The sequence below is a fragment of the Colletotrichum siamense genome, assembly GCF_013390195.1.
Source record: "Colletotrichum siamense strain Cg363 chromosome Unknown KSG_Cg363_contig01, whole genome shotgun sequence".
Lineage (NCBI taxonomy): Eukaryota > Fungi > Ascomycota > Sordariomycetes > Glomerellales > Glomerellaceae > Colletotrichum > Colletotrichum siamense.
Genome location: NW_023501014.1, coordinates 1,236,129 through 1,260,034, shown reverse-complemented (window position 1 = coordinate 1,260,034; position 23,906 = coordinate 1,236,129). Strand labels below are relative to the sequence as shown.

The following is a 23,906-nucleotide window of genomic DNA, read 5'->3' as shown; positions in this document are numbered from 1 at the left end:
GCTTCCAGCAGAAGCCGGCCCTCGCTGTCGCCGTCTTCCCCATCCCGAGTCAGTAGAATAGCGATCAGACGTCTGAAACTTTCCATCAGCTGGCTGGACCTCAGGCGCTCTGGTCGCTAGTCGCCGAGGAATTTGGCGTGTTTACCGGTGCTCAGTGCTCTGAACAATGCTTTAGCTGTGAATCGGAACTGGGGCAAACTGTAATTAATATGCTCAAATGACCCGATTTACCTATTGCACAGCACCATTGACTGCAGACTTACTGTAACAATCGTTATCTGTGATGAAAGATCACGATTTCATAGCCTCCAGATCTCGATGTGCGCTTTTGCAAGGGGAATGCTATTCCCATCGCATTCCCCGGTGTCCAGAACAATCCCCTACTAATGTCTGTAAACGTTAAAATCGTGCTTGAATTCGGACTTGAGTACAATGCCGTCCAAGTCAAGACGCCAATATCTAAACATCGACCTGCCTTCTTGAAACTTCTTGGCTTTCAAGCTTTGTCTAATCAGGCGACAATATTGTTGTTTACAGTCATCTTCAACACACAATCGTCACAATGCACTACGCTCCTAACCTTCCGCAAATTGCCAACCGGTATGCGTCTGCTCATGCCAATCCTCAGGGCGCTGGCGATGCGCGCCCCACGGCCTTCCAAATCATCCAAGATGAGGGCCTCGTCGGCAAGCTACGCCACAAGGTAGCATTGGTAACTGGAGGGACCAACGGCATTGGTCTTGAGCTTGTACGCACCTTGGCAAAGACGGGCATGCGAGTCTTCTTTACGGCCCGCGATCCTGTCAAAGGCCAAAAGGTGAAGGAGAAGCTTCAGAGCGAGGACGCTCTCTTTAAGCTTGAGGTTGTCGAGATGGAACTCAAGAGCTTAGAAAGTGTCAAGGCTGGCGCGGAGTTCGTCTTGAGCAAGACCGACAGACTTGACGTCCTCATGAACAATGCGGGTACGTATTTCATCGGCGCCATGGAAACTCGAGGCTTCCGGACATCATCACTAACATATGCCGATGACATCAGGTATTGCGGCGACGCCTCACGGGTTCACGAAGGAAGGCTTCGAACAACAATTCGGTGTCAACCACGTGGCGCATTTCTACTTGTTTCAGCTTCTCAAGCCGCTACTTCTGAACACCGCAGCAACTCATGGTGTGAACGTTCGCATCGTTTCGACGGCTAGCACTTCGCACACAGCGTCGACGGTGCTCCCCGAGAACAACTACGACACCGCCAACCCCAACGGCAAGGGCTATGAGCCCGGTGTGTCCTATGCCCACTCCAACACAGCCAAGATCTGGTTCTGCAACGAGCTGGAGCGGCGCTATGGTTCCAAGGGTCTGCATGCAATTAGCATTCAGCCGGGCGGGTTTACCAGTGGGCTTATGGACTCTTCTGAAGAGCACAGTAAGGTGATGCTGAACAAGATGATCCAAATGCCACACATCAAGAAGATTTGGAAGAGCGTCGAGCAAGGCGCGGCTACGAACACACTTGCAGCTGTCGGCAAAGAGTTTGATGGTGTCGGAGGAATCTATATGGAGGACTGCGGTGTGAGCAAGCCTATCCCGGATGATCTGCATTGGGCAGGCTACGGTTTCAAGTCCTGGGCGTTTGATGAGGCAGGCGAGAAGAAACTGTGGATAGATTCTCTGAAAATGGTTGGGTTGGAAGACGACCAGTAGATTGACGTGTTGGGTCTGTAGCTCTTAGATTGACAATAGAAACCTTCTTCTCCAAATTCACGACGCCATGTACTTCCATCTTGACAAAATTTGAGTAATCATTGTGAGATTCTTCGATAGATTAGAAGACGTCTTGCCTGCATTGTTGTAGCTATGATAGAGCAATAGTTGACCTGAGTTGAACATGACAATTCTTAAGCCTTTGACATATGACAGATTTATCTGCATCGCTGATGAACCGCTGATGATCCATGGAGCAGGTAAGCAGGATTTTACTAGATCAACAGGAAAAGCTGCCACCACTTAATCCGTCTGAACGTCTGCATCTGAACATTAATGGGCATCAAACCCTCCATCCTCAACTTTTTGAGGCAGACCATTCGACGATAGCCAATGGCCGCGTACAGTGTTTCTCCAGTAACGTAAACACTGTCCGGCAACCGTCGCGAAATGGTAGCCGCAGCTCCTCCCGTGCATGCTTCCGAGATCGATCGGATCTTCCGCCCACAGATCGATGATGTACGTGTCATGCAGTTTTGACAGCAGTCAGTTAAATCTGTAGGCCTTCTCTAAAAGGTATTCTTCCATGTCCATGAGATTAGTATTGCTCTTTGATTCGTTGATTATTGCAGACCAATCACATTCATTCTTCTAGTTTCGATCCTCGTTGTCCGCAGTATCCAGCCATGCCTCGTTCTACAAAGTCATCTGGCTCGTACGAGTTGCACGATCGCTCGAAAGAAGCCTCTTCCGTAGCACTACCATACGAAAATGGCGTATCCTCCTCGGAACAGGTTGGAAATATCGACAAGGCCGATAAAGATGCCTCGAAAACACAAGCCGGTCCTGGTGGCTGGGGAGAGGATCTTGACGAGTCACAATATCCATCTGGGCTTCAGTTTGCACTCATCATCTTCTCCTTATTCATTTCTGTCTTTATCGTTGCCGTCAGTCAAACTGTCCTCGCTACGGCAATCCCGACCATTACGAGCGCGTTCAACAGTTTCGATGACATCGCATGGTACAGCACGGGCGAGCAGATCACCGCCGTAGCGATGCAACTTCCTTTCGGCCGGGCATACACATTGGCAAACAACAAGTGGACATTTCTGGTATCTGTCATTATCTATCTTGCCGGCAGCGCTATCTGTGGGTTCGCGCCTGTGTCCGTCGTTCTGATCATCGGAAGAGTCATCCAGGGCGTGGGTATGGCTGGCGTCTTCGGGGGCTCGTTCATCGTCCTGGCCCGCGTAACTCCGCTCAGGAAGCGGAGCTTGTTCGCTGGTCTCTTCGGGGCAGCATATGCCATTGCAAGTGTTATTGGTCCAATTATGGGTATGCGTCTTCCTTTCTTGGTGGCTCGATATTATCCCATGCTAACTTGCTGTCTGCCAGGCGGTGCAATGACTACTGGAGCCTCTTGGAGATGGTGCTTCTGGTGTGAGTTTCAAACATCAACAACATACCTTCAGAAACACATTGCTAACGTTCTTAGTCAACCTTCCCATCGGTGCGGTGGTGATTCCGACAATCATCTTCTGTCTGCCTGATTCCTTGGGACGAACATCTGCAACTCTGAAGGACATGACATGGAAAGAGATAATCATGAAGTTCGATCCGCTGGGGACTGGCTTACTCCTGACGTCTCTGGTCTGCCTCATGCTGGCCTTGCAGTGGGGCGGAGGTGAGTACGCTTGGAGCGATGGTCGTGTCATCGCCGTCTTGGTGGTTTTCGCGGTGACTATCCTGCCTTGGATGGCCCTACAATACTTCCAAGGTGATGATGCTACCGTACCTCTAAGCATTTTGAAGCAGCGGTCAGTCGCAGGCTCCAACCTGTACCTGCTCTTCCTAAACGGAGCTTTCGGTGTCTTCATCTTCTTCCTTCCCGTCTGGTTTGTTGCCTTTGAGCATCCAGCATATTCGTTTTACTGACACTATGCAGGTTCCAGTCTATCAATGGCGACAGTGCCCAGTCATCTGGCTTCAAGCAGATAGCGTTGTGTATCAGCACTGCCATTGCGTCGATCGTCGCCGGCGGAATGGTCGTCGCCCTCGGGTTTTACAACCCCTTCATCATCGTTGGTTCAATGTTGGTCACGGCTGGATCAGCCCTCTACATGGTCATTAAGCCGGATGCTACTCTCGGAATGGTGTAAGTGTTTCCGAGTGGTGTTTGCGGATTAAATCCGAAATAATAGGCTAATGAGCTGTATAGGATTGGCGCTCAGATTCTCGTTGGCGCGGGTGTTGGAGTTGGTGCAGAGCAAGCAAACGTTGCCGTCCAGACTGTGTTGCCAAGCGAGAAGATTGCCAAGGGCACAAGTCTCACGCTCTTCACCAGATTACTAGGCGTTGCGTTGTCCGTTCCGGTTGCTCAGAGCGTCATCCAACAAGAGCTCGTCAAGGCACTTGGCCCGTCTCTCGCTGGTGTTGTCTACGGGGACGGCGGTGCTCCAGACCTGCGCATGAAGCTGCAAACGATGTTTGGAGACAATACACCCGCCTTCCAAAGCGCTCTCAATGGAGTAAACTACGCCATCACGAGAACATTTATGCTGGCTATGATATTGGCTGCCATATCGTTCCCATTCGGGCTTCTCGTGGAATGGAAGAGTGTCAAAAAGGAGAAGAGAGCCGAGGAGGACCAGAAGGAAAGAGGAGGCAACCCAAAGACCAACTAAAGTCCCCAAAATATCTGTACAGTAGACCAGAGCAGTCTCGTTTACCGAGCTTGAGAATGCATGACCACAAGGTCACTTCTGCAATTGTCTGCATCCAATCTGCACAGAGGGCCTCTAGGAGGGGAAATAAACATTAAAAAGAAGCATTTTGGCTTCAATTGTACTGCTCCAGACTTTGCAGGAGATGTTAAATTTGATACGCAATGCATGAGACCACTTTGCGCTGGGCTTTTGTGTTCATTTGACGATCTTCAAATGAAGTTGTCGACTGGTCGCCTCGGGCCACAACGTCTAACCATGAACGTGGAAGACGGCAACAGACCGTTGGGCGTCAGCCAAGGCTACAGCCTCAGTCACGTCATTATCGATGCGCAGACATTCCACCTAGCGTTGCATTCATTCCTGTCGACCGTGTCTTATCTTTCTGGGTCATGCGACTCGTAGGGCTGAAGTGTTGCACATGGTTGGTCACTCACAACCACACCAGCTAACAAAACTGACTCCGCAAGGTACTTTACGCAATGCAAGAATCAACGATTCGATATTCTAAGCGAATAAACTCCAGCGACATTTCTCATTTTCAATTATGAATCTCTAAGAGGGAGAGCACTCTTGACTTGCATCCATCCATGGATGTTGATCAAGAATCCATCGACCGAGCTGCATCATCCTGGAGATGGCATGGTGAACGGTAATCCCATAGCCAAACAGGTACGGCCAATCAAGACGTCAGAGGCAGTTATTTCATTGGCCTTGTGATACCGGGCACTTTTTTTTGAAGATTCCGGTCAATCGGGAACCGTCAAACTTTCATGTCGAGTCAATGTTTGCGACCGGGAAAAGGCGTCGGCTTCCATTCACCGCGAAAATCTGCCAAGCCGGCCAAAGGTGCGAAACCTCTCAGAGGCCAATCACGTCTGAGCTTAAGGTGGTATCTCCGTCGGCCTCCGCTGTGCTTGAAAGATGATGACCTCGGAGCTTGAGGAGCGACACCATGCCAGAATTGTCGTAAAACAATGGTTAACCTCGCGTAGTTGGTGTTCATCTCGAAGTACCTTGGGGCATTCTGGTCTTTAGTCTTTACAGCACAGTCCATTCTCAGCGAGTTGCCCCATAATCATCTGAGCATATTTTCGCTTTCGCGATGATTTCGTCATTCAGGAAACTCCTCGTACCTATCCTAGCGGCTATGCATATGCAGGTGTGCATAGCCGATGAGGTGGGGGAAGCAGGCCACGGTCTCATCGGCTATGGCATCACAATGTACCAAGTGAGCATGATTCAACCTCAAGAGTGATACCCAGAACTGACGGCACTTAGCCCCTCTGCGCCTACTCGTGCCGCGTTGTGCTCTCCGGCAGCGCACTGAATTGCAGCACGATGGGTATCGAGGGTGGCCTGCCGATGCCTCGAACCTCCCCTGAGTGCTTCGCGACTGATGATGCCTTCCTAACATCCATGGCCCTTTGCCTGCAATCGGTGGGTCACATCTTTTGCGAGTCAGATAGCGAGGATTGTACTGAGTTGTAGTAGCGCTGTACTGATCTTCCTGCATGGAAGATTGAGAAGTATTGGCACAAGACTGAAGCGAGTATCCGAAATAGTCACAGACGGCTTGATGAACCTGGAGTTCATGTTGTTGCGAAACCTCCTGTTCCAAAGTGGACATACCAACAGGCCCTCGCACAGGTTCAGGGCAACGTCACCTCGACGTTGGCATATGGAGAACCCCTTAATCGGACAGCTCTGGTTCCCGACTTCCAGTATCAGCTGCAGTATGACACAATGGAAATGTTTGAGAGGATGGAAACCCACCATGAGAAATATGGGTATGTCGTCTCCGTTGGATTCGAGAAAAGCTTTACTTACATGGTTCCAGATTGGTGCTCATTGCTCTGGGCGCCATTGTCCCCATTGCAAGCTCCTGGCTTCGCTTCCTACCATTGCCCAAGCTTTTCAAAGCCAAAGTCAGCGCCGCTATTATAGATCCGCCCTTGTTCGGCAGCCGCCACCAAGCGCCCTACTTCAACATGTTCATCATGCCAACTCGTGGCCAGGCGATGCTCATCGCGTATATCGTGGTCCTAAACTTCGTACTCAGTGGAGTGGACATCCAGTCGGCTCAGCCCAATGCGTGGTGGTGGGACAACCAGTTACAGGAAGTCCTTACCTCTGTCGCCAACCGCACTGGTGTCCTGAGCTTTGCGAATGTACCATTGCTCATTCTGTATGCCGGCAGAAACAACTTTCTGTACTGGTTGACAGACTGGACACAGTCGACATTCATGGTCATGCATCGTTGGACTGCATACCTGTGTACCCTTCAAGCTATCATGCACTCTATCATATGGCTTCGCATATATGTCGTCTTAGGATGGCATGATAGCGAATCCAAGCTTGCTTACTGGGTGTGGGGCATCATCGCAACGCTTGCGATGAGCCTGCTACTCCCAGCGTCAGCCATTCCCTTCCGTGCCAAGATGTACGAGATGTTCTTCTTTTGGCACATCGTACTTGCTGTCTTCTCGGTGGTAGGTTGCTACCTGCATATTATATACCGCTTCAACCATCAATGGGGATACGAGATTTGGATGTACATCGCCATAGCAGTCTGGGGATTCGACCGCGTTGCCAGGCTTGCCAGGATGACCAGAAATGGCTGGCGGCAAGCCGTTGTCACAGTCATTGACGACGAATACGTCCAAGTTGATATAGAAGGGGCAAAGGGATACGGACACGCCTATCTCTACTTCCCGACGCTAACGTGGAGAATTTGGGAAAGTCATCCCTTCTCCATCATGGGAACTAGAGTGAGATCTGCGGATCCTCCGCGATCATCCTCGGGAAGCTCAACCGAGAAGTCACTGGGGTCGACATCCAAGCTTTCCAGCACAACAGCCGCCGATGTGGTCATCATCCACGAACCGCCTCATGTTGGCCTTTCCTTCTTAATCCGGACCTTTGACGGCACCACAGGCATGCTTCGCCACAAAACCCGACTCCCCGTTCTCGTCGAAGCAGACTATCTGCCGTACCCCGACTTAACCAAGTATCAAACTCTTATATGCATCGTTGGAGGTGTCGCAATCACAGCTGTAGCACCAGCTTTACGTGTCTACCCAGGACACGCCAAGGTGTACTGGTCATGCAGGAGTCCTGGTCTGGTCGAAATCGTTGATCTTGATCGTATTGACACGGACATCCTGGTAGGCGAGAGGTTCAAGTTGCGCAATGTTCTGGAAGAAGAGATTGCAAAAGCCAAGGGAGATACGGCCGTCGTCGTGGGTGGTCCCGCAGCTATGACTGACGAAGTGCGGTGCGTTGTCAGCGAACTGGCAGGCAAAGCACCGAGCCCAGTGACTTTGATTGATGAAACCTACTACTGGTAGACCAGGATCTCCTGCGCTCTCAGCCCTCATCTGCATAGTTAGATAACAATACCCATATTGGCGTAACCTTATACATCGGATCAAGGTCCAATAATCTGAATCCGGTATATTTCCTTGTGCATTGTAGGCCTGTGATCACATCTACGTTACAGCTTGCACAATAAGGAAAATACCTTCAATAACATATATCGGTGAGAAATCTGCCGCGTCTCTCATATCACATGGAATACGGGGTGATGAGAATACCGGATTCTATATTGAAAAGAGACTCGACCAGGATTCGGCGATCTTGTTCAAAACCAAAAAGCGTTTTATTTTGCAGACGAACATAAGTCAAAATAAGGAACGGTTACCAAACACCTTGCCGCCATAATATCTACTCCTTGCACCCTGTGTTTCACTTCAAACGCTTCCCTCCAGACTCATTGTGTGAGGACGGGAGTGACTACTTCCTTACGAAATAGGACAGGTTTCGGGATGGCCCATCTGTTCTTCATCTGATGTCCGTAACCTGTAAACACGCTCTTTCTTCGAGGCCTCACTTGTTAGTTGGTAAGCCTGATCAATGGCGGCTCTCACTTCATCTGTGAATATGACCCGTTTTCCGTGCTTTTCTAGAAGCTTTGGAAACTTCAATCTCGAATCTTCGCGTGATTTCCTCCAAACCAGTAGGAATATTTGAGGCGTTACAACAATTGATGGCTGATGGTCTAGAAGGAGTTCAAGGGTGTCAACTGGCGAAGAGGAGTGCTTCAGAGACTGCAATACGATCTTGTCGCTGACTTGAATGCTGGGGTCGTGCTTCACGAGAAGACGTAGGATTTCTTGCCCCTGCCAATGTGCCGAGGTGATTATTTTGTTCAGAGTGTCCTCGGAGATTCCGGCCACAGGTCTGAAGTGGCTGAGAAATATTTCCAAGATGGCTGCAGAGTCTACTGCTTGCAGCATGTCTTGGGTGACGCACAGGTCTGGGTTTCGCTTGAATAACTCTGCCAAGACACCTTTTTTGGTCTCGCCTCCATAGTCTTTCAGTTCCAAGGCTCGCAGCAGGATCTCTTGGGTAGCTGGAGCTGCGCTGTCGAACTTGAGTAAGAGCGCCATGCATGCGACGTTCTCCTGCGCCAGAAGCACGTCTTTTGTTACCTTGCTCATAGGGGTGCAATCGAGCAGTGCTTTAAGGGCCTGTTCGCTCGAGCCACATTTGAGCATTCGGTCAGTCACCCCGATCCCACCCATGCGGGGCATGAGAAGCTTGATTGTATCCGCAACAGCATACGACCGGGAAGTGAGGATGTGACACATGGTATCTTCATGAAACGCCGCGCTCTTGTCAAGATCCAATAGTTGACGAACAGTTTTCTTTGAATCCAGTGTTCCGAGCTGAGATGCAGCGACAATATCTTGGTCAGAGACACGAATTGACTCCGCCATGGAGATGATCACGTCCACAGAGGTTTCTTTTCGATCGCGTCCTGGCCAATATTCAGAACTAAAGTTGCGCAGCGCAATCGTAAGCGGTGTTTCGCCAAGCCGGTTGGCAATAGCAGCATCTAGACCGGATTCCAGTAGCTTGCGGACAGATGCAGCATCATCCACTGCACATGCGTAATGTAAGGGGGTGGAATATTCAGTATGAACATGGCTTGGGGTTGGCGTATGCTTCAAAAGTAACGAGACAATGTCTGCGTTTTTGCCATGGATTGCAGCGAAAACGGGCTTCTCGAAGTATCCGGCCGTAGCGTCAAGGTCGGCGCCATGTAGTATGAGCTTCTCAACCATAGCGCTGCTTCCGAGGAGACAGGCAAGATGCAATGGAGACCCGAGAGGCCGCCCCACGTCAGCAACGTTTGCCCCGTGGTCGATCAGAAATTGCACTATGGCTTCGCACTTGGATAACTGCTGCATAGACTTGTACTGTGAAGTGTAGTTATCCCACCTTCCCAAAACCCAGGTAGGTGATGGTTTTCGCGCTTTGGGGAGGGTGAGGCTGTTGACAATTTTCCGGAGTCTCTCATCTTTCGCAGTACGTAGCGTCGAAACAGCGTATACTTCCAGGGCAGTAATTAATGGCGTGCCATGTTCGGCACTGGTGCACTCTGTGTGGGCTCCAATTTCAAGCAGTACCTGTACTGCCTCAAAATTCAAATTCAGTGCTGCGACTTGCAGCGGCAAATTGCCGTCATCTTCTGTTGGTAGATTGACGTCAATATCACCCTGTTCCAGCATCAACTTGACAGAAGATGCTGATCCCACTGCAGAAACTTTGAGAAACCGATGTGCTGTCGGTGCTGCGAAGCAAAGCAGGACTCGTATGACAGAATCTTTGAGACCTGCGACGGTGAATGCCTCATCAAGAGCTGTCTCTAAAGAGCCTTTGTCGGGAATGCTTTCAATAAGCAGCTCAATCATTTTGGTGCGACCACGCTCGCATGCCAAGGGGAGCATGCTCATAGCCTGAGCTCCTTCTCCGAGTAGTACTCTCACAATGTCGAGGTGATTGTTTTCAATAGCTTTCCTGAAAGCCGAGCTGCTGCTATCATCTGCACCAGCCAGTAGTAAGTGACGCATAATCGAGACCCGACCTTTAGTAGCTGCGATAGTGAGAGGTGTGCCTGATTCATGAACACTGAGTTCGATGTCGGCGCCGTTTTCCAAGAGTACTTTGACCACGTCCAAAGAGCCATTTGCAATGGCTGCATGCATCGGACTCGCATCCTCAGCTTGAAAGTGCATATAACTCCTCCTTTTCTTCCCGTGAACATTCACTGGCGCCCCGGCCTGAATCAACTCCTGAACGATAGCCAAACTTCCATTTCCAGAAGCCATGATAAGGGGATGTTGTCCTTCCTGGGGGTCAATAATTGGGTCTGCCCCTTGGGACAAGAGATGCTTGACAATCTTCACATCCTTGGTTGCAACTCCCAACTGCAGATCAGTCTGTACTCCCGAGTCGCTCTGCGACGATGGGATTTCCATGTCTACCCTAGCTCCGTGTTGGAAAAGGATTTTCACACTCTGCTCGTGACCGGCAACAAGAGAGCCTCTCAAAGGTGTCTTCCACCGGCCTGCTATCAGGTTGACGTTGGCCCCAGCATCCAATAGACTTTGCACTACTTTGTCGTGACCACGCGAGGATGCAGCCTGTAGAGCCGTGCCGTAAAAGTACCCAATACTATTGATGTCCGTACCTCGGGACACGAGGAGATCAACAGCTTTAAGGTCTCCGATAAAAGCAGCCATTTGTAAAACCAGGCCCCATTGGATGTTTGTTGTCCGGACATATGGCATTTGGGCGAGGAAGAAAAGAAGAACTCCCCCACAGCCCTCCGTGAAAAGATACTCCAAAGATGACGTTACGGTAAATTTCCCGTCTGTAGATCGGTACGATCCATGGGTTTGGTTTCCAGTAACATTTCCATGGAAATAGCGGAGAGCCTGTTCTAAGAGACTGTGTTGTTCGTCAAGATGACATGGCACAGTTGCCCCGGCAGTTACAAGCTTTCGCACTATCGACAGGGCCGATAGCTCACGACCAGCCGCTGCGAAAAGTGGATTCTTGTTGTTTGTCGAGCCCAGATGGGAATCACCAAGCGGAGACCGGTCGGGAGAAAAGTTCTTGTCGCGGCCTTCCACGTTTACATCCGCCCCTGCTGAAATAAGGAGATCCACGATATGCTCAGAACCGTGCTTCGCAGCTAGTTGCACCGGGTATACCGTCTGTCCGCCAAGATCGTTAGGATCAGAGCCCTTGTCGAGAAGAAAAGCCAAAGTTTGCTCCTGTTGATCTAGTTCAGCGTGCGGTGGCGAGTGCCTTCCCTGATGCAACCATCCTATATCGTTCCGGTCCCAGTCCGTTTCCGGGTCAAACTTGACCAACCCTCTAATCACGGCTTGAAGAGGTGAAATCGTAGGTATCAAGGTCCCTTTATCCATGTCATTCCGAGGTCCGATGCCGCGATGACGTTGGACCCCTGAAATCCGGCGCCAGAATTTCTCCAGTTTTGTGTCTGCAACTATCCAATGCAGATTTAAGTGTTTGTCGTGTGAAACTGTGTTGACATCAATGCCCAGATCCAGCACCAAGTAGCGAACAACATCTATGTGTCCATTCTCACTGGATTTCACCAGCGCGCGACTCAATGTTGTCATTCCAGAAGGTAGCAGCAGGTGCGGCCAATAGCGAAGAACTAACTTCATGAATGCCGCGGATCCACTAGCCGCCGCTGTCACGAACACATCTTCTGCCGAAACTGAGTTTTGAATTTGCAAAAGAGGCCGGTCTAGGAGCATTTGAGCGACAGCGAGGTTATTATGGAGAGCGCACATATGCAGCCCGCCCTCAACGTCCTTTACTGGCAGCAACTCGTGATCTCCCGTTTCAAGTATGATACTCATCAGCTGAATATCACCCGATTCACAGCTTTTGGAGAAACTTGAGCGTAGCTTCTTTTTGCTCCTGCCTGTTTTCTGATATGTTTCAGCTGCTGTGCAAGTTGTTTCTTGCAACGTGGAACATTCATCTAGCGACAAATGTTGCGAAGCCAATGCGAGTGCGAAGTTAACCACATCAGTTTGATGCGCTGCGTGCCCTTTGTGAACCATGCGCCTGATATGGGCGTGGACTTGCTTCTGAGATTTTGTGGCTTCGATAAGATGTTGAAGGATAGACAATTGGCCAGCCTCCGCCGCTGTCTCCACGGCCAAATCGATCTGATGACTGGATATGCCCAAGGTATCCTTGTGTTCCAAAAGCAATCTGACCATATTCATATGACCTGCGAACGTTGCCGCTTGGAGAGAATCAGGCTTTTTTGCCGCTTGGTCTTGCAGTTGGGAAGTCTGCTGGTTGCTCAAATGCGACGTCTCTGATTCACCGTGCCATTCTCCGATAATTACCTCGAAATCGGTTAGAGGTTTTCGAGCTTTCTGAAAATCGTGGGCCTCTGTACTTTTGTCGTGTTTCTGCGACTTTCCACGACGGCGTTGACTTCTGGGCACTTCTGCCGTCCACAAACACACGTATCGAGGTGGTGGGCTCCTCTTACACATCGCCTCGGACAAGAAGTCTCGTTGGTAAGTGTAGCCTTTTCGGAGCATCAGCGCAATGACGTCTTCATGGCCGCCCGCAGCAGCCGCGTGAAACGCATCCTTCGAGAATCCAGCTTGATGTACGTCTGCCTTTGCATTCAATAACAGCTCTACAGACCGCAGCCGACCATGGTATGCTGCAGCCTGAAGCGCCGATCCGTAGAACCCTGTCTGCTGATTCACTTTGGCACCTTCTTCAATGAGAAGTCTCAGAAGGCTGTCGTGTCCTTTTAGTCCAGCAGCTTGGAGCGCATCGCCTAAAGCACCGGAAGCATTGATGTTTGCCCCTTTGTCCAGCAGAAGACGAACCATTGGTCGGTAGTTGAGCAATGCAGCTGTCCTCAATGGAGACCCAAAGGCCCCTTCAACTTCCACGTCCATCTTCTGATCTAGAAGAAACTCTACTAAGTCCTTATGATTATATAAGGTTGCGACAGCGACAGCATCCGAAGGAATCAAATCGTCGTCTCCGATGTTTCGGCGAAAATATCGCCGAAGAACTTCGAGCTGCCCGCCCTGGATCGCCTTCAACAACCTTTTCCTGAACTTGTCTTTGGTTTCCCGTTTGAGGGTTTCGAATTTGGAGCTTTCAAGTAACTGAACAACTCTGACGAAACCAACCAAGGCAGCACCTTGCATTGCTTCCTCATACTCTTCTTCGTTTGTGATTGCAACACCAAGATCCACAAGATGCACAGCTACATCTTCTTGGCCGCCTCGCAAGGCAGCTTGTAATGCATTCTTGAACTTAGAACCGCACGTCGTGTCGGCTCCAAGTTCCAGGAGCTTTTCGACTACCTGAAAATGCCCATTGAAACATGCCGCATGCAACGGGCTTCCGAACTTCCCGCATTCGACATTGAGTTTGGCACCATATCTCACCAGGGTCGTCACAGTAGGCGTATGCCCAAACGTAGACGCGAGGTAGACAGGCGTATACCCTACCTGGGTCCGTTGATTGGTATCAATAGAATCAATCTGCGACAGACCCATCCTGAGGACATCATCGAGTCCGAAGGTACTCAACACGAAAAGAAACCCGTTTTCGGAATCGGAAATGGTGGATAAAGCGGGTATCATTTCATGGCTTCTTTGGAGAGAAGTGACGATATCACTTATTGTTTCAATCCAAAGTTCGAAGGACAGCGTCGTTAGCCAGTCTTCGTCGAACATAAATGAGATTATGTTTTGTGTGAGACTTGCGTCGTCAGGCGATGGTCCGCTTGTACATAAGTCCTTGGCCATCTTGGAATGAACAGGCCAGTAAATTGCGGCGTAGACGTAAAAGTCGTCGCTTGGTATTGACGTGGCGTTCTCTGAGACTGGTCCACGAGAGCAAGCCTCGATGCAGATAGAAGCCAGGAGATTATGTGCTGTTCTCGAAGAAAAACTCTCGTGGCCTCTGAGGAAGTCCTGAACTGACTGGTGCGAGAACCTTACGACGTTGCACTGAGTATCCAGAAGAACCAAATTATAACAAATATTCATCAGCTGGGCTGCATCCAAGGTTGGATCCTGGCCAGATCCCAGCGCCGCCAAAAGGGCCGGTGGGGTCAGGGGTTCTCTCATGTGCAGTACCCACGACAAGGCCTTCATTGCAAGGCCACGGGCTTTATCCCCGGCTCGCGATATGCGGTCGAGTGAGCTTTGATAAAGCTGGTCTATGCTCTCGGGGAGCCTATCGCGGAGAGCGGAGAGGACATCATCCTCAACTGTTTCACGACATATTCGCTCCATGTAGAGTTTGACCCAGAGAAACCTTTCATCCGTCAGCTTAAACTCTATGCACAGCTTTTTCCAGGGCTGTGGAAAACACTCTTGGAGCAGCAACTCACATCTCACCGGCACCTTCAAGTAGTGCTTCCTCCAAAACCTTGCGGGTGTCGAAGCCGACAACTCCCCCGAGTAGCAATTTGGCTGCCAGCGCGGCGTCAATTTGATGCTTCACAAAAGCCTCCATGTCTTGTCTCGTCGACGCGGGAGTGATTTGGACTTTGAAAGCGGCCGTTGGTATCATGGCGACTCGGTTAGAGCTTCTGCTCGTGACGAAGATCTTCACTACGTTGTCGGCCTGGGAGACTATATCATCGAGGGCCTTGACGAGCGTATATCTATCATCATCATCGATACTATCGAGACCATCGATGATGATTGTGATAGGATCTTCTTCGGCCAGTTCCAGTATAAGTCGCACACAGTCTTTGGTCCGGAGCTTCATCATATCAAACCTACCGGCCGGAGATCGGGCCAGTTGTCGTTCATACTCCGAGCAAAGAAACTGTTTCACCGTCGTCCGACTCGAAGGATCAATGGAAAGTTGAAACAGTATAGTTCTTAAGACATCGTCACACGAACGACGCGCCTTTTCGAACTCGGGGTTCGCGCAGTAGAAATATCCCAAAGGAGACGCAAATGGGTCGTTGCCAGCCGCTGAAATCATGGTATCCACGACCACAGAGCACAAAGTCGATTTGCCCGACCCAGGGATTCCATAGAGATAAAAAAGAGAGGACGAGCTTGAGGTGAGCCACTGGTAATAGTCCTGGTGGTTGAGCAACCATTGGCCGACACCTGCCAGGCGAGATTCGGCAATGAATTGGTGATGGGAGTAATAAGGTGCGACGGATAGCCATGAGGCAATTTCGTTGAATTTGTCTTGGGACAATAACTTAGACGACTGCATGGAAAATCGTTTAAATGTCCCATCGAGAGAGCGAAGTATATCCGCGTCCGCAAGTGTTGTAAGCTGGTTGACTTCATGCTCTCGATCTTGCAATTCCTTTTTTCGGTCTTCCTTGACTGTGCGGAAGGGACTCTTGAGCGCCCGGGCTAGCGAAAGCTCCTGTTAGTCAAAGCCTCGAGACCAGCCGGTGTGAAAAGTCATCAATTGAATGATAAAAAGTACGAATACTTACTGATTGTTCTTTCACTGTAGAACCTCACAGCGTAGCTCAAGTGCGTCAGGATCTCTGCATAAAGGCGGATCAAAGCGCGCTCTACCTCACTTTCTATCTCGGACTGCATCCCGCGCAAGTGGAGCTTCTCGATCATGCGATACCTCGCGAGTCTTCGAGCAATGTCTTCAACTTGAGGTAGGTTAGCTCGTGCTATTATCTCCAGCTGTTGTTTGCTCGAGTACTTACGGTCTGTAGCTACTGCGGAGAATACTTGAACTTCAGACACTGTGGTTTGCAACAAGAACCTAAATGCCGCCCAAGGCAATGCAGCATGAGCAGGGTCATATTGCACTGCCGCATCGCCGGTCTCCTTGAAACGTTGAATCCATCCTGCGATCTTCTCCATTACATCTCTAACGATCACCACGTCGCCGTTGGGCTTTGTGAACTTCCATCTCTTTCGTAGGGCCAAATCCCTCGCTTTTTCGACCTCTTGGAGTACCGCGCTCTGTTCAGGGAAACGATAGTAAGCAAATGATCCAGATGATGGATTCGGAGGCTCGGGGCGATACTAACCAGAACATCACGTCTATTCGTCTTGGACGGACCTAATCCCTTTTGTGTATCAGAATCCAGTAGTTGGAAAGCCTTTTCCCACAAGCTGCCAGGGACATTCCCGATGGACGCCATGGCTGTAGGGCTCCCTGACGTGCAATCACACTTAGATTTCCATGAAAAGTCTACAAAGATGAAGTCGGTTCAAGTCTCGGGTGTCAATGGCCTAACTTGCAGACGCCGATGGATAGATGAAGTAGGAAGCAGGTCAAAATGAGGCTACGAGATGCTGACGCCCAGCTTTGCCTGTCTGGCCTCAGCCGCAGTGACTCCCCGCTTCGCCATGCATTTCGGAGCAATTGATTGGCTACAGGTGACGAATGTCATTCAACTTGAGACACTTTGAGATGTCCAGTGCCAATCGCAGACACATGTAAGCTCAATCACCCCTGCCAGTGGCACAGCTAACAGGTGCGTTTCTGTCTCAACGCAAACGGCGGTCAGGCTGACTGAGAACTTCCTAGGCTGACCGATCGAACTTGGTACTTTTACTTGGAAGCCTTATTCGTACAGTATGCGACAATATCGAGTATTCCTATCCGGCCGGAGACTCATCGCTAATAATCGGGGGAATAAATGCTTATATTGCGTGTCGAGAAATGTATTTTGTTCTGAGAATTCATATCTCTATCGTCCCGGTTGTCCCTGGTATCATCTTTACCTACCACCGGCCCAGAGAGCTTGTAATATCTGCCTCATTAATTAGATATCAAAACTCACAATGTGGTGGAAGCGCGATATGATTCAAAATTTGCCATTGAATCAACGCGGTCGATTGAAGAGTTTAATAGAAGGTTGACACAAGATGCGACAGCTCCTGGATCACAGAGATTTTCGAAAGGGCGGACGCAGATCAGGATGAACAAACACTCTCTCTCTCACAGAAAATAGCACTCGAAATGCTCTCCCCCCTCCTCCCAGAAAGAATTTTCCAGTCCCACCGATCATTACCGCTAATGGGATGGAATTATCCTGCATTTGAAACGTGGGCGTCTCAAAAAGTGGCTTTCTCTTGGAAAGTAGCTGCATGAGCGGTGAATGTCTCGGTGAAGCGGGCAACTCGGCGAAATCAATGGATAAGTGAGGCGGGACACGTCGGTGGCTGTGTGAGTCTGGGCATGTGGTACATGTGGCTTGAGCGGCACAGAATCAGCACGGAATCCGGATATTTCAAGTCGGGGTAAGTTCTTTGATAATCAGATAAGTTTCACAGCTGCGGAGACTCTCCCACACCGTCCTGCGACCGGAACGCATGCCTTGGGTTACTTTCGAGTCTGAAGACAGGTCTATCATCACCGCATCAATGAACAACAAAATTATCGACCTCCCTGGAGGTAAAATATCAGTTGCGTGTGGTGGTCAGCTCATTCGAGCTCGAGGAGTCCGATATGCATCCGCAAGTCGCTTCCAGCGTCCTATCCCTGTCGGCGAATGGAACGATATAAAGGACTGTACCGGTCCATCTCCAATCTGCCCTCAGACTGTGCCTTCCCGGCTGGATTCTGTCACCGGACCCATCACAGCAGGGCGCGGCCAAGATGAAGACTGTCTTCATGTGAGCGTAACTACGACTGTCGATGCGCTTTCGGGCGGACGTGAACTGCCAGTCATGGCGTATCTACACGGAGGGGCTTACGTCTCGGGTGGCGCGGACCTGGATTGTTACCAACCAACTGGCCTAGTGGAGAGAGGTGTCGTCGGCGTCAACATCTCCTATCGACTTGGAGTCTTCGGATTTCAGCCAATCCCAGATATCGCTCCCGCAAATCTTGGGTTGCTGGACCAGGTGGAAGCTCTTCGCTGGATCAAGGAAAACATAGCTGCGTTCGGCGGCGACCCTGACAACGTCACGCTGTTTGGACAATCCGCCGGAGCAGGTTCCATCTATTGTCTTTTGCTTGCAGAAGGGACTGATGGCCTATTTCACAAAGCCATATTACAAAGTGCGCCTCTGGAGATATGGACGCCAGACCGTGAAGAGATGGTTTGGTCGTTGGGCCGCCTTGCCCAAGAAAGACTCGCGACCGATACCAGGCCAAGGAGTTCCCAGGAGATGCTATCTCTACAGACTGAGCTTCTGCTCACTGCTACGGGACAGTTGCCGTTCGGCCCGCTTATGGGGCATGAACCATTACCCAACCATACAGATGTACCTGAGAAGCTCCGCCTCGTAGCGCAGCGAATACCCATCATGCTTGGATACACGAAGAATGAAGGCGTCCCATTCGTCCGAATGAACAAGACCCTGCGTCCTTATATTAATCTGCCTTTGATTGGACAGTTCATCGAGCGACTTGCAGCTTGGTTCGTTTCTGGAAAGGTGTTCATATGGCTCACCGATCGCCTCCACAAGCAATACTTGGAGGCGGAGGGTCAGGCAACACTCTACCGCTTCCAGTGGCACCCTTCACATAGCTCACTGCGGGCGGCCCACTGCATCGAGCTACCGTTCCTCCTTGGTTCATGGGATTCATGGAAATCTGCACCAATGATAGGAGGAGAAGCATCTCAAGACGCTGTGGACGGTTTAGGTGACAGACTCAAAGATATCTGGGTGGAGTTTGCCAACCATGGAAACGACAATACTCAGGGGTTCACAGTCACCGGCGACGAGACAAAATGGAACATTGTGAATCATTGAAGTAGCCTGTTTTCAAATAGCCTCTTCAAACCTTTCCGGTCAGTTGAATATTTCTCATATAAAACTCCATCGTTCAATCTACCCTCCCTAGGAATAGACAGTTGTTTGGCTGGCGGCGCGGCAGCTTGCGTATCTCTGTGAAAGCAACAAGAATCAGTTTACCTCTTGCGACTGTTCTATCAGCCACGAGCCATCTACTTTGGGCTTCACTGGCCTACGAATTTCACGTTATCTTCACAGCTGACCCTCAGTATATAAGTATCCCAACTCACTAGGCACGTCTGGGATGGTTCGACATCACAGGCTTGGCACTGCAGGGGTTGGCTTCGGCACCTTCGAAGCTAGGCAAAAAGCGCCAGTTATTTGAAACTCGTGACGGATAGTTGGGTATCACTTGTCTTGTGTTATCTTGGAGGCTATTTGAAATTGAGAAACTCTACTTATTCGAGACTCTCGTCCAAAATCTAGCCTGCGAAGCTCTCGCTCCATGAGGCGCAGAAAGTCGGCATCCTGAGTATTAACAGGCTCCCGTGGATGCAACCAGCCGACAAATCTCATGACAAAGACTTACTACAACGAGAAAGCGACTCGCAAGGAGGGAGCCACCGGCAATATATAAACATCCTCCGGGTGGTCCAGTGTCTCTCACCCACCAATCAGGGGAACCCCACATCCCCGGCCCTCCGATGCAACCCCGGCTCCAACCCGCCGTCACATTTCTCGGTGCAAGCCACCCGAGATTTCCTGATTCTGCAGTTTTCTTCTTCGATGGCGCCGCCTCGTTACCGACGTTTCAGGGCTACACGTGCCCTCCCTTGACCGCATCCACGCGCTCTCATGTGGTGGCTCCCAATCAATAATCGTCAGCACAACACCAAGACCCGGCATCCTATTCAGGCACTCCGGATGAATGTGTCCCATCGTGGCGCCGCGCGCTATGCGCTCGTGACAGATGTCGCCCACAGGGAAGCAAGGGACAACGCGACAGCCCGCGGGGAAATGGCACGTTTACCCTGCTTATTGGTGCCCAAGAATCGGAAGGCGGCCCTACATTGCTGAGCCAGCGATTCAGCGTAGCTTCTCACGATGGCACAATGTCCGACTCAGGTTTCTGTCATCAATAAACTTGCCCTTTTGGGTGTTCACTCAATATCGACTGCCGAGTTTCCGGCTCAGTCGACGCGTCTCTCCGGCTCCGGATGATGCACTATATATGCCGTGCCTCTCGTCTCCTGGAGTGCATATTGCCTGAACTCGACACCGCTCATCATCCAACAAGCCGGGCCCCTTCTTTCAACTCGAGACACGCTTATCGTTCTTCTCAGACGTTCAAGCTGACCATGGGCATCATTACTCCCTCCTCTCTGCTGCTATCCTTGGCAACGTTGGTCGCCTCGCACGGCCATGTTGACTGGCTAGTGGCCGACAACGTCGCCTACCGCGGCTGGGACTCTCCTGCATTCACGTATTCGCCTCCCGCATACCCGGTCGTCGGATGGAAGATCGATGCCCCTGACAATGGTTTCGTCGAGCCAGTCAACTTCGGTACAGGCGATATCATCTGCCACAAGAACGGATCTCCCGCCGGCGGCCATGCCACCGTCCCTGCAGGAGCCAAGATCCAGCTCGTCTGGAACACATGGCCCGAGTCCCACAAGGGTCCTGTGATCGACTACCTGGCCAAGTGCAGCGGCAACTGCGAGTCTGTCGACAAGACCTCGCTGAACTTCTTCAAGATCAGCGCCGGCGGACTCATCGACATGTCGCTCTCGAACGGCAAGTGGGCCGACGATGTCCTGATGGCCAACAACTTCACCTGGACCGTCCAGATTCCATCGAACCTGGCCCCAGGCAACTACGTTCTTCGCCATGAGATCATCGCACTGCACTCTGGTGGCAACGTCAACGGCGCCCAGGCATACCCGCAGTGCTTCAACCTGCAGGTCACTGGCGGCGGCTCCCTCGCTCCGGCTGGTGTCAAGGGCACGGCTCTGTACAAGTCAGACGACCCCGGCATTCTTTTCAACCTGTACACTTCGCCTTTGGTCTACCCAATCCCCGGTCCGACTTTGGCGGCGGGAATCTCGTCTTCGACTGCTGCTCAGAGCACCGCCCGGCCGACCGCGACATCCAGCGCGACGGCCCCCGGAGGTAGCGGCGGAAGCAGCCCCACCACGGCTCGGACGACAACGGCGGCGGCCCCGGCTACCACGACCACTGCCAGGACGACGACTACCACCGCGGCAGGAGGAGGTTCCGGCGGCAGCACCGTGCCCAAGTATGGCCAGTGCGGTGGTATTGGATACAGTGGCTCGACGACTTGTGCTTCTGGTTCGACTTGCCAGGTTCTCAACGAGTACTACTCTCAGTGTGTTTAGGGTAGAAAGCTGAGGAATTTCGGCCGGGTGTAATTTTCAGCAGATACTGGAAGTATCAGAACATTCTTGTACATAGTTCAATAGCTGTTAGTGTATTCGTCAATCCGAAGTCGCCGTCTCGGTCAAATGTTGTGCGTCAAATGCCGTGGGTGTGATGGGGTCCGCTTATTACCCCTGGAATACCCTGTCTTCCCTTTGGACATGACTTGCAGATTGATGTAACAAACGCTCTAACGATTTGGATTCATGTGTTATCAATCCAGACGAACTGGCTGAGATCCCACCGGGGTAAATACGAATACGACACGCCCCACCCTGCCGGTGGGCAGCTATCTCATGTCTAACCCCCCTTTCATGCCTTAGTCTTTCTCCTAATTCTAATTTTCGCTCCTTCGGGAGGAAACAGTGCTTCTGTCATCCAGTAATTTGGCGGTCTTTGCCCGTTGTACTCTGCGGGGAACTCGACATCGTAGTGACCCAGAACATAGGCAATAATCATCTTCAACTCAAAGTCGATCAGAAAGCGGCCAGGGCACGCGTGCTTTCCGTGTCCAAACGGCAAATACTCGGTGCTGGTAGTGACAAACGAGACAGGGGGCACCTTCTCATCCTTGGCCGCGGCATTCTCGCGGATCCGGGAGAACCGGAACGGGTCGTACTTAAGGGGCTCCTCGAAAAGTTCGCCGTCCGTGGCAGCGGGCTGGCCGAGGAATGAGATGAGCGTGCCCTTGGGCAGGTGGTTTCCGTCTGGGCCCTTGTACCCATCGACCATGACCTTGCGGAAGACTGCGCGTCCACCAAACGACTGGAGGCGAAGAGTCTCCCGGGCCACGCTGTCTGCCTTCATCATCTTGCTGACCTTGGCTTTCGTCCAGCTGTCGTTGCCATCTTCGTACAGGATGCGGTTAACTTCGTCGCGTAGAATGGATATCGTGTTGAACTCGGAATCGGAGCCGATGATGTTGAGCAGCATGTTCGTCGCTTGGATGCTTGTCTGGTGCATCGAGCCGAAGTTCGCAGCAATGAGACGCCTCGTCATCATGTCAACGTTGTTGAACTCCTCGACGCGGTTCTTTTGAGCGTATCTCGCCATCATCTGCAGGTGGTCTTGCGGTTCCGGGTGATCCGGGTCGTTGCGGTCGTACTTCAAGCTCTCGACGCGTTCGTTCCAGTACGGCTCAAACATCTTTCTAAGTCTTTTGATTCTGCCGTGCAGCGGCAGGTTCAGGAGATAGCCGATCAGAGGTCTCAAAATCCTGGGCGCACCCCCAACAGCGCCAGCGTTGACGACGAGATGGTCAATGATTTCGTAGTTAAGTTTGAAATAATCCTCGTCTCTGCCTAAGTCGCACAAGTTAGTATATAGACCGCCTGTGAACAGATGTTCATCTTACAAATAGGCAATCCGATTGTGAAGCGACCAGCCGCTTGTGCGACAATTTGTCTGATGAGAGAGAACAGGTCGATCTCCTTCCACTCGGTGTCTGTACCAAACCACCTGTCGACCGCGATGCCCAGCTCGTTGTTCATAGCAGCGCAGACATTCTCCAGGATGAGGTTCATGTCTGTCTTGACGAGATGCCCCTGCCAAGCATCCGTCACATATCGAGCGTCTCCAAGCGCGTAGTGGATCTGATCGACCTCCGCGAATGCTTCGCTGGGGCTCAATTGGTCTTCGGGCTGCGTCAAGACCCATCGCATTGTGCTCGTGGGCATGATCACCTCGTGGCGGAAGCCCAGGCCAGGGATCACGACGGCTTTACCTTTCTTGGCATACTGGATCGACCAACGCGGGTTAGCGCCCGAACTGGATTGATGGGCAGCGATAAAGGAATTTTGGACTGACGTTGTCAAAGGCCTCCCGGAACAGTCCTGGGCAGTCTGTGTAGTACCGAAGAATAGTGCGGAAACTGAATCGCGTCGCGCCCTCTGGCTCGCCGATGAGGGCGATGCCCTCCGGGTAGGGGATTCTGTAGAATGTTCGGCTGATGAGGAAGAAGATCACGAAGCTTCCTGCTGCCAGCAGACCGATGCCTGACCAGCTGGAGAGCTCGGGGAAGATCAATGACGTGGGAGCCATGGTGGACCGCGCGATCTGAAACTAGCGTTCAAATTACAGCAGTCTGCGGTTTCCCGAGTCGTGACGGCTTCACCACGGGTAACACGGAGGGATAAGGTTGATGTCTGAATTGACCCAAGCTCCGCGTCAAACTTGAGGGGAAGCTCTGGGGTTTTAACTCATCTCAATGCTGACATACCCCGTCCCATGTTTGGCTTGATGGGGCCACAGGTGGGAGACGCGAGCCAGAGAGTTGGGCCCAACGTGGAGACTAGCAAGGGTGATCCCCCGGTAGCGCGCCCGCATTACCCATGTCAACTTGTCAAGGGCAGTGTCCGCGACGGAAGCCTGGACATTTTGTAGGGCTGCCTGGAGGCCATCAGCTCCGGATATTTCAAGGTAAATTGCTTCGGCTTTTCATGTCCCTGGGCGACACAGCAGCGTCCAGGTGATCAACA

General features: G+C 51.3%; 7 protein-coding genes across 7 annotated transcripts; 5 read left to right on the top strand and 2 right to left on the bottom strand.

Moving 5' to 3' along the window:
* Positions 1-562: 562 nt before the first annotated feature.
* WWOX-0 (WW domain-containing oxidoreductase) lies at positions 563-1,697 on the top strand (the record flags this gene model as incomplete). Its single annotated transcript, XM_036632165.1, has 2 exons — positions 563-962; positions 1,036-1,697. 2 exons carry the CDS (start codon positions 563-565, stop codon positions 1,695-1,697), a joined length of 1,062 nt encoding a protein of 353 aa, XP_036501003.1.
* Positions 1,698-2,383: 686 nt separating this feature from the next.
* aflT-1 (Efflux pump aflT) lies at positions 2,384-4,381 on the top strand (the record flags this gene model as incomplete). The annotated part of the gene is made up of 5 exons (XM_036632164.1): positions 2,384-3,032; positions 3,093-3,137; positions 3,193-3,592; positions 3,643-3,852; positions 3,916-4,381. The coding sequence occupies 5 exons, from the start codon at positions 2,384-2,386 to the stop codon at positions 4,379-4,381; spliced, it is 1,770 nt and encodes a 589-aa protein (XP_036501006.1).
* Positions 4,382-5,525: 1,144 nt separating this feature from the next.
* On the top strand, positions 5,526-7,770 carry freB-5 (Ferric/cupric reductase transmembrane component B; the record flags this gene model as incomplete). Its single annotated transcript, XM_036632163.1, has 4 exons — positions 5,526-5,651; positions 5,702-5,860; positions 5,915-6,210; positions 6,261-7,770. The coding sequence occupies 4 exons, from the start codon at positions 5,526-5,528 to the stop codon at positions 7,768-7,770; spliced, it is 2,091 nt and encodes a 696-aa protein (XP_036501005.1).
* A 453-nt stretch (positions 7,771-8,223) lies between these two features.
* Positions 8,224-16,445, bottom strand: ANK1-2 (Ankyrin-1; the record flags this gene model as incomplete). Its single annotated transcript, XM_036632162.1, has 6 exons — positions 8,224-11,693; positions 12,816-14,617; positions 14,694-15,687; positions 15,774-15,944; positions 16,002-16,263; positions 16,332-16,445. The coding sequence occupies 6 exons, from the start codon at positions 16,443-16,445 to the stop codon at positions 8,224-8,226; spliced, it is 6,813 nt and encodes a 2,270-aa protein (XP_036501000.1).
* Positions 16,446-17,979: 1,534 nt separating this feature from the next.
* Positions 17,980-19,011, top strand: pnbA-2 (Para-nitrobenzyl esterase; the record flags this gene model as incomplete). The annotated part of the gene is made up of 1 exon (XM_036632161.1): positions 17,980-19,011. One exon carries the CDS (start codon positions 17,980-17,982, stop codon positions 19,009-19,011), a length of 1,032 nt encoding a protein of 343 aa, XP_036500999.1.
* A 1,340-nt stretch (positions 19,012-20,351) lies between these two features.
* Cel61a-1 (Polysaccharide monooxygenase Cel61a) lies at positions 20,352-21,389 on the top strand (the record flags this gene model as incomplete). Its single annotated transcript, XM_036632160.1, has 1 exon — positions 20,352-21,389. The coding sequence occupies one exon, from the start codon at positions 20,352-20,354 to the stop codon at positions 21,387-21,389; it is 1,038 nt and encodes a 345-aa protein (XP_036501002.1).
* Positions 21,390-21,741: 352 nt separating this feature from the next.
* tenB (Cytochrome P450 monooxygenase tenB) lies at positions 21,742-23,469 on the bottom strand (the record flags this gene model as incomplete). Its single annotated transcript, XM_036632159.1, has 3 exons — positions 21,742-22,730; positions 22,784-23,165; positions 23,236-23,469. 3 exons carry the CDS (start codon positions 23,467-23,469, stop codon positions 21,742-21,744), a joined length of 1,605 nt encoding a protein of 534 aa, XP_036501001.1.
* Positions 23,470-23,906: the final 437 nt, after the last annotated feature.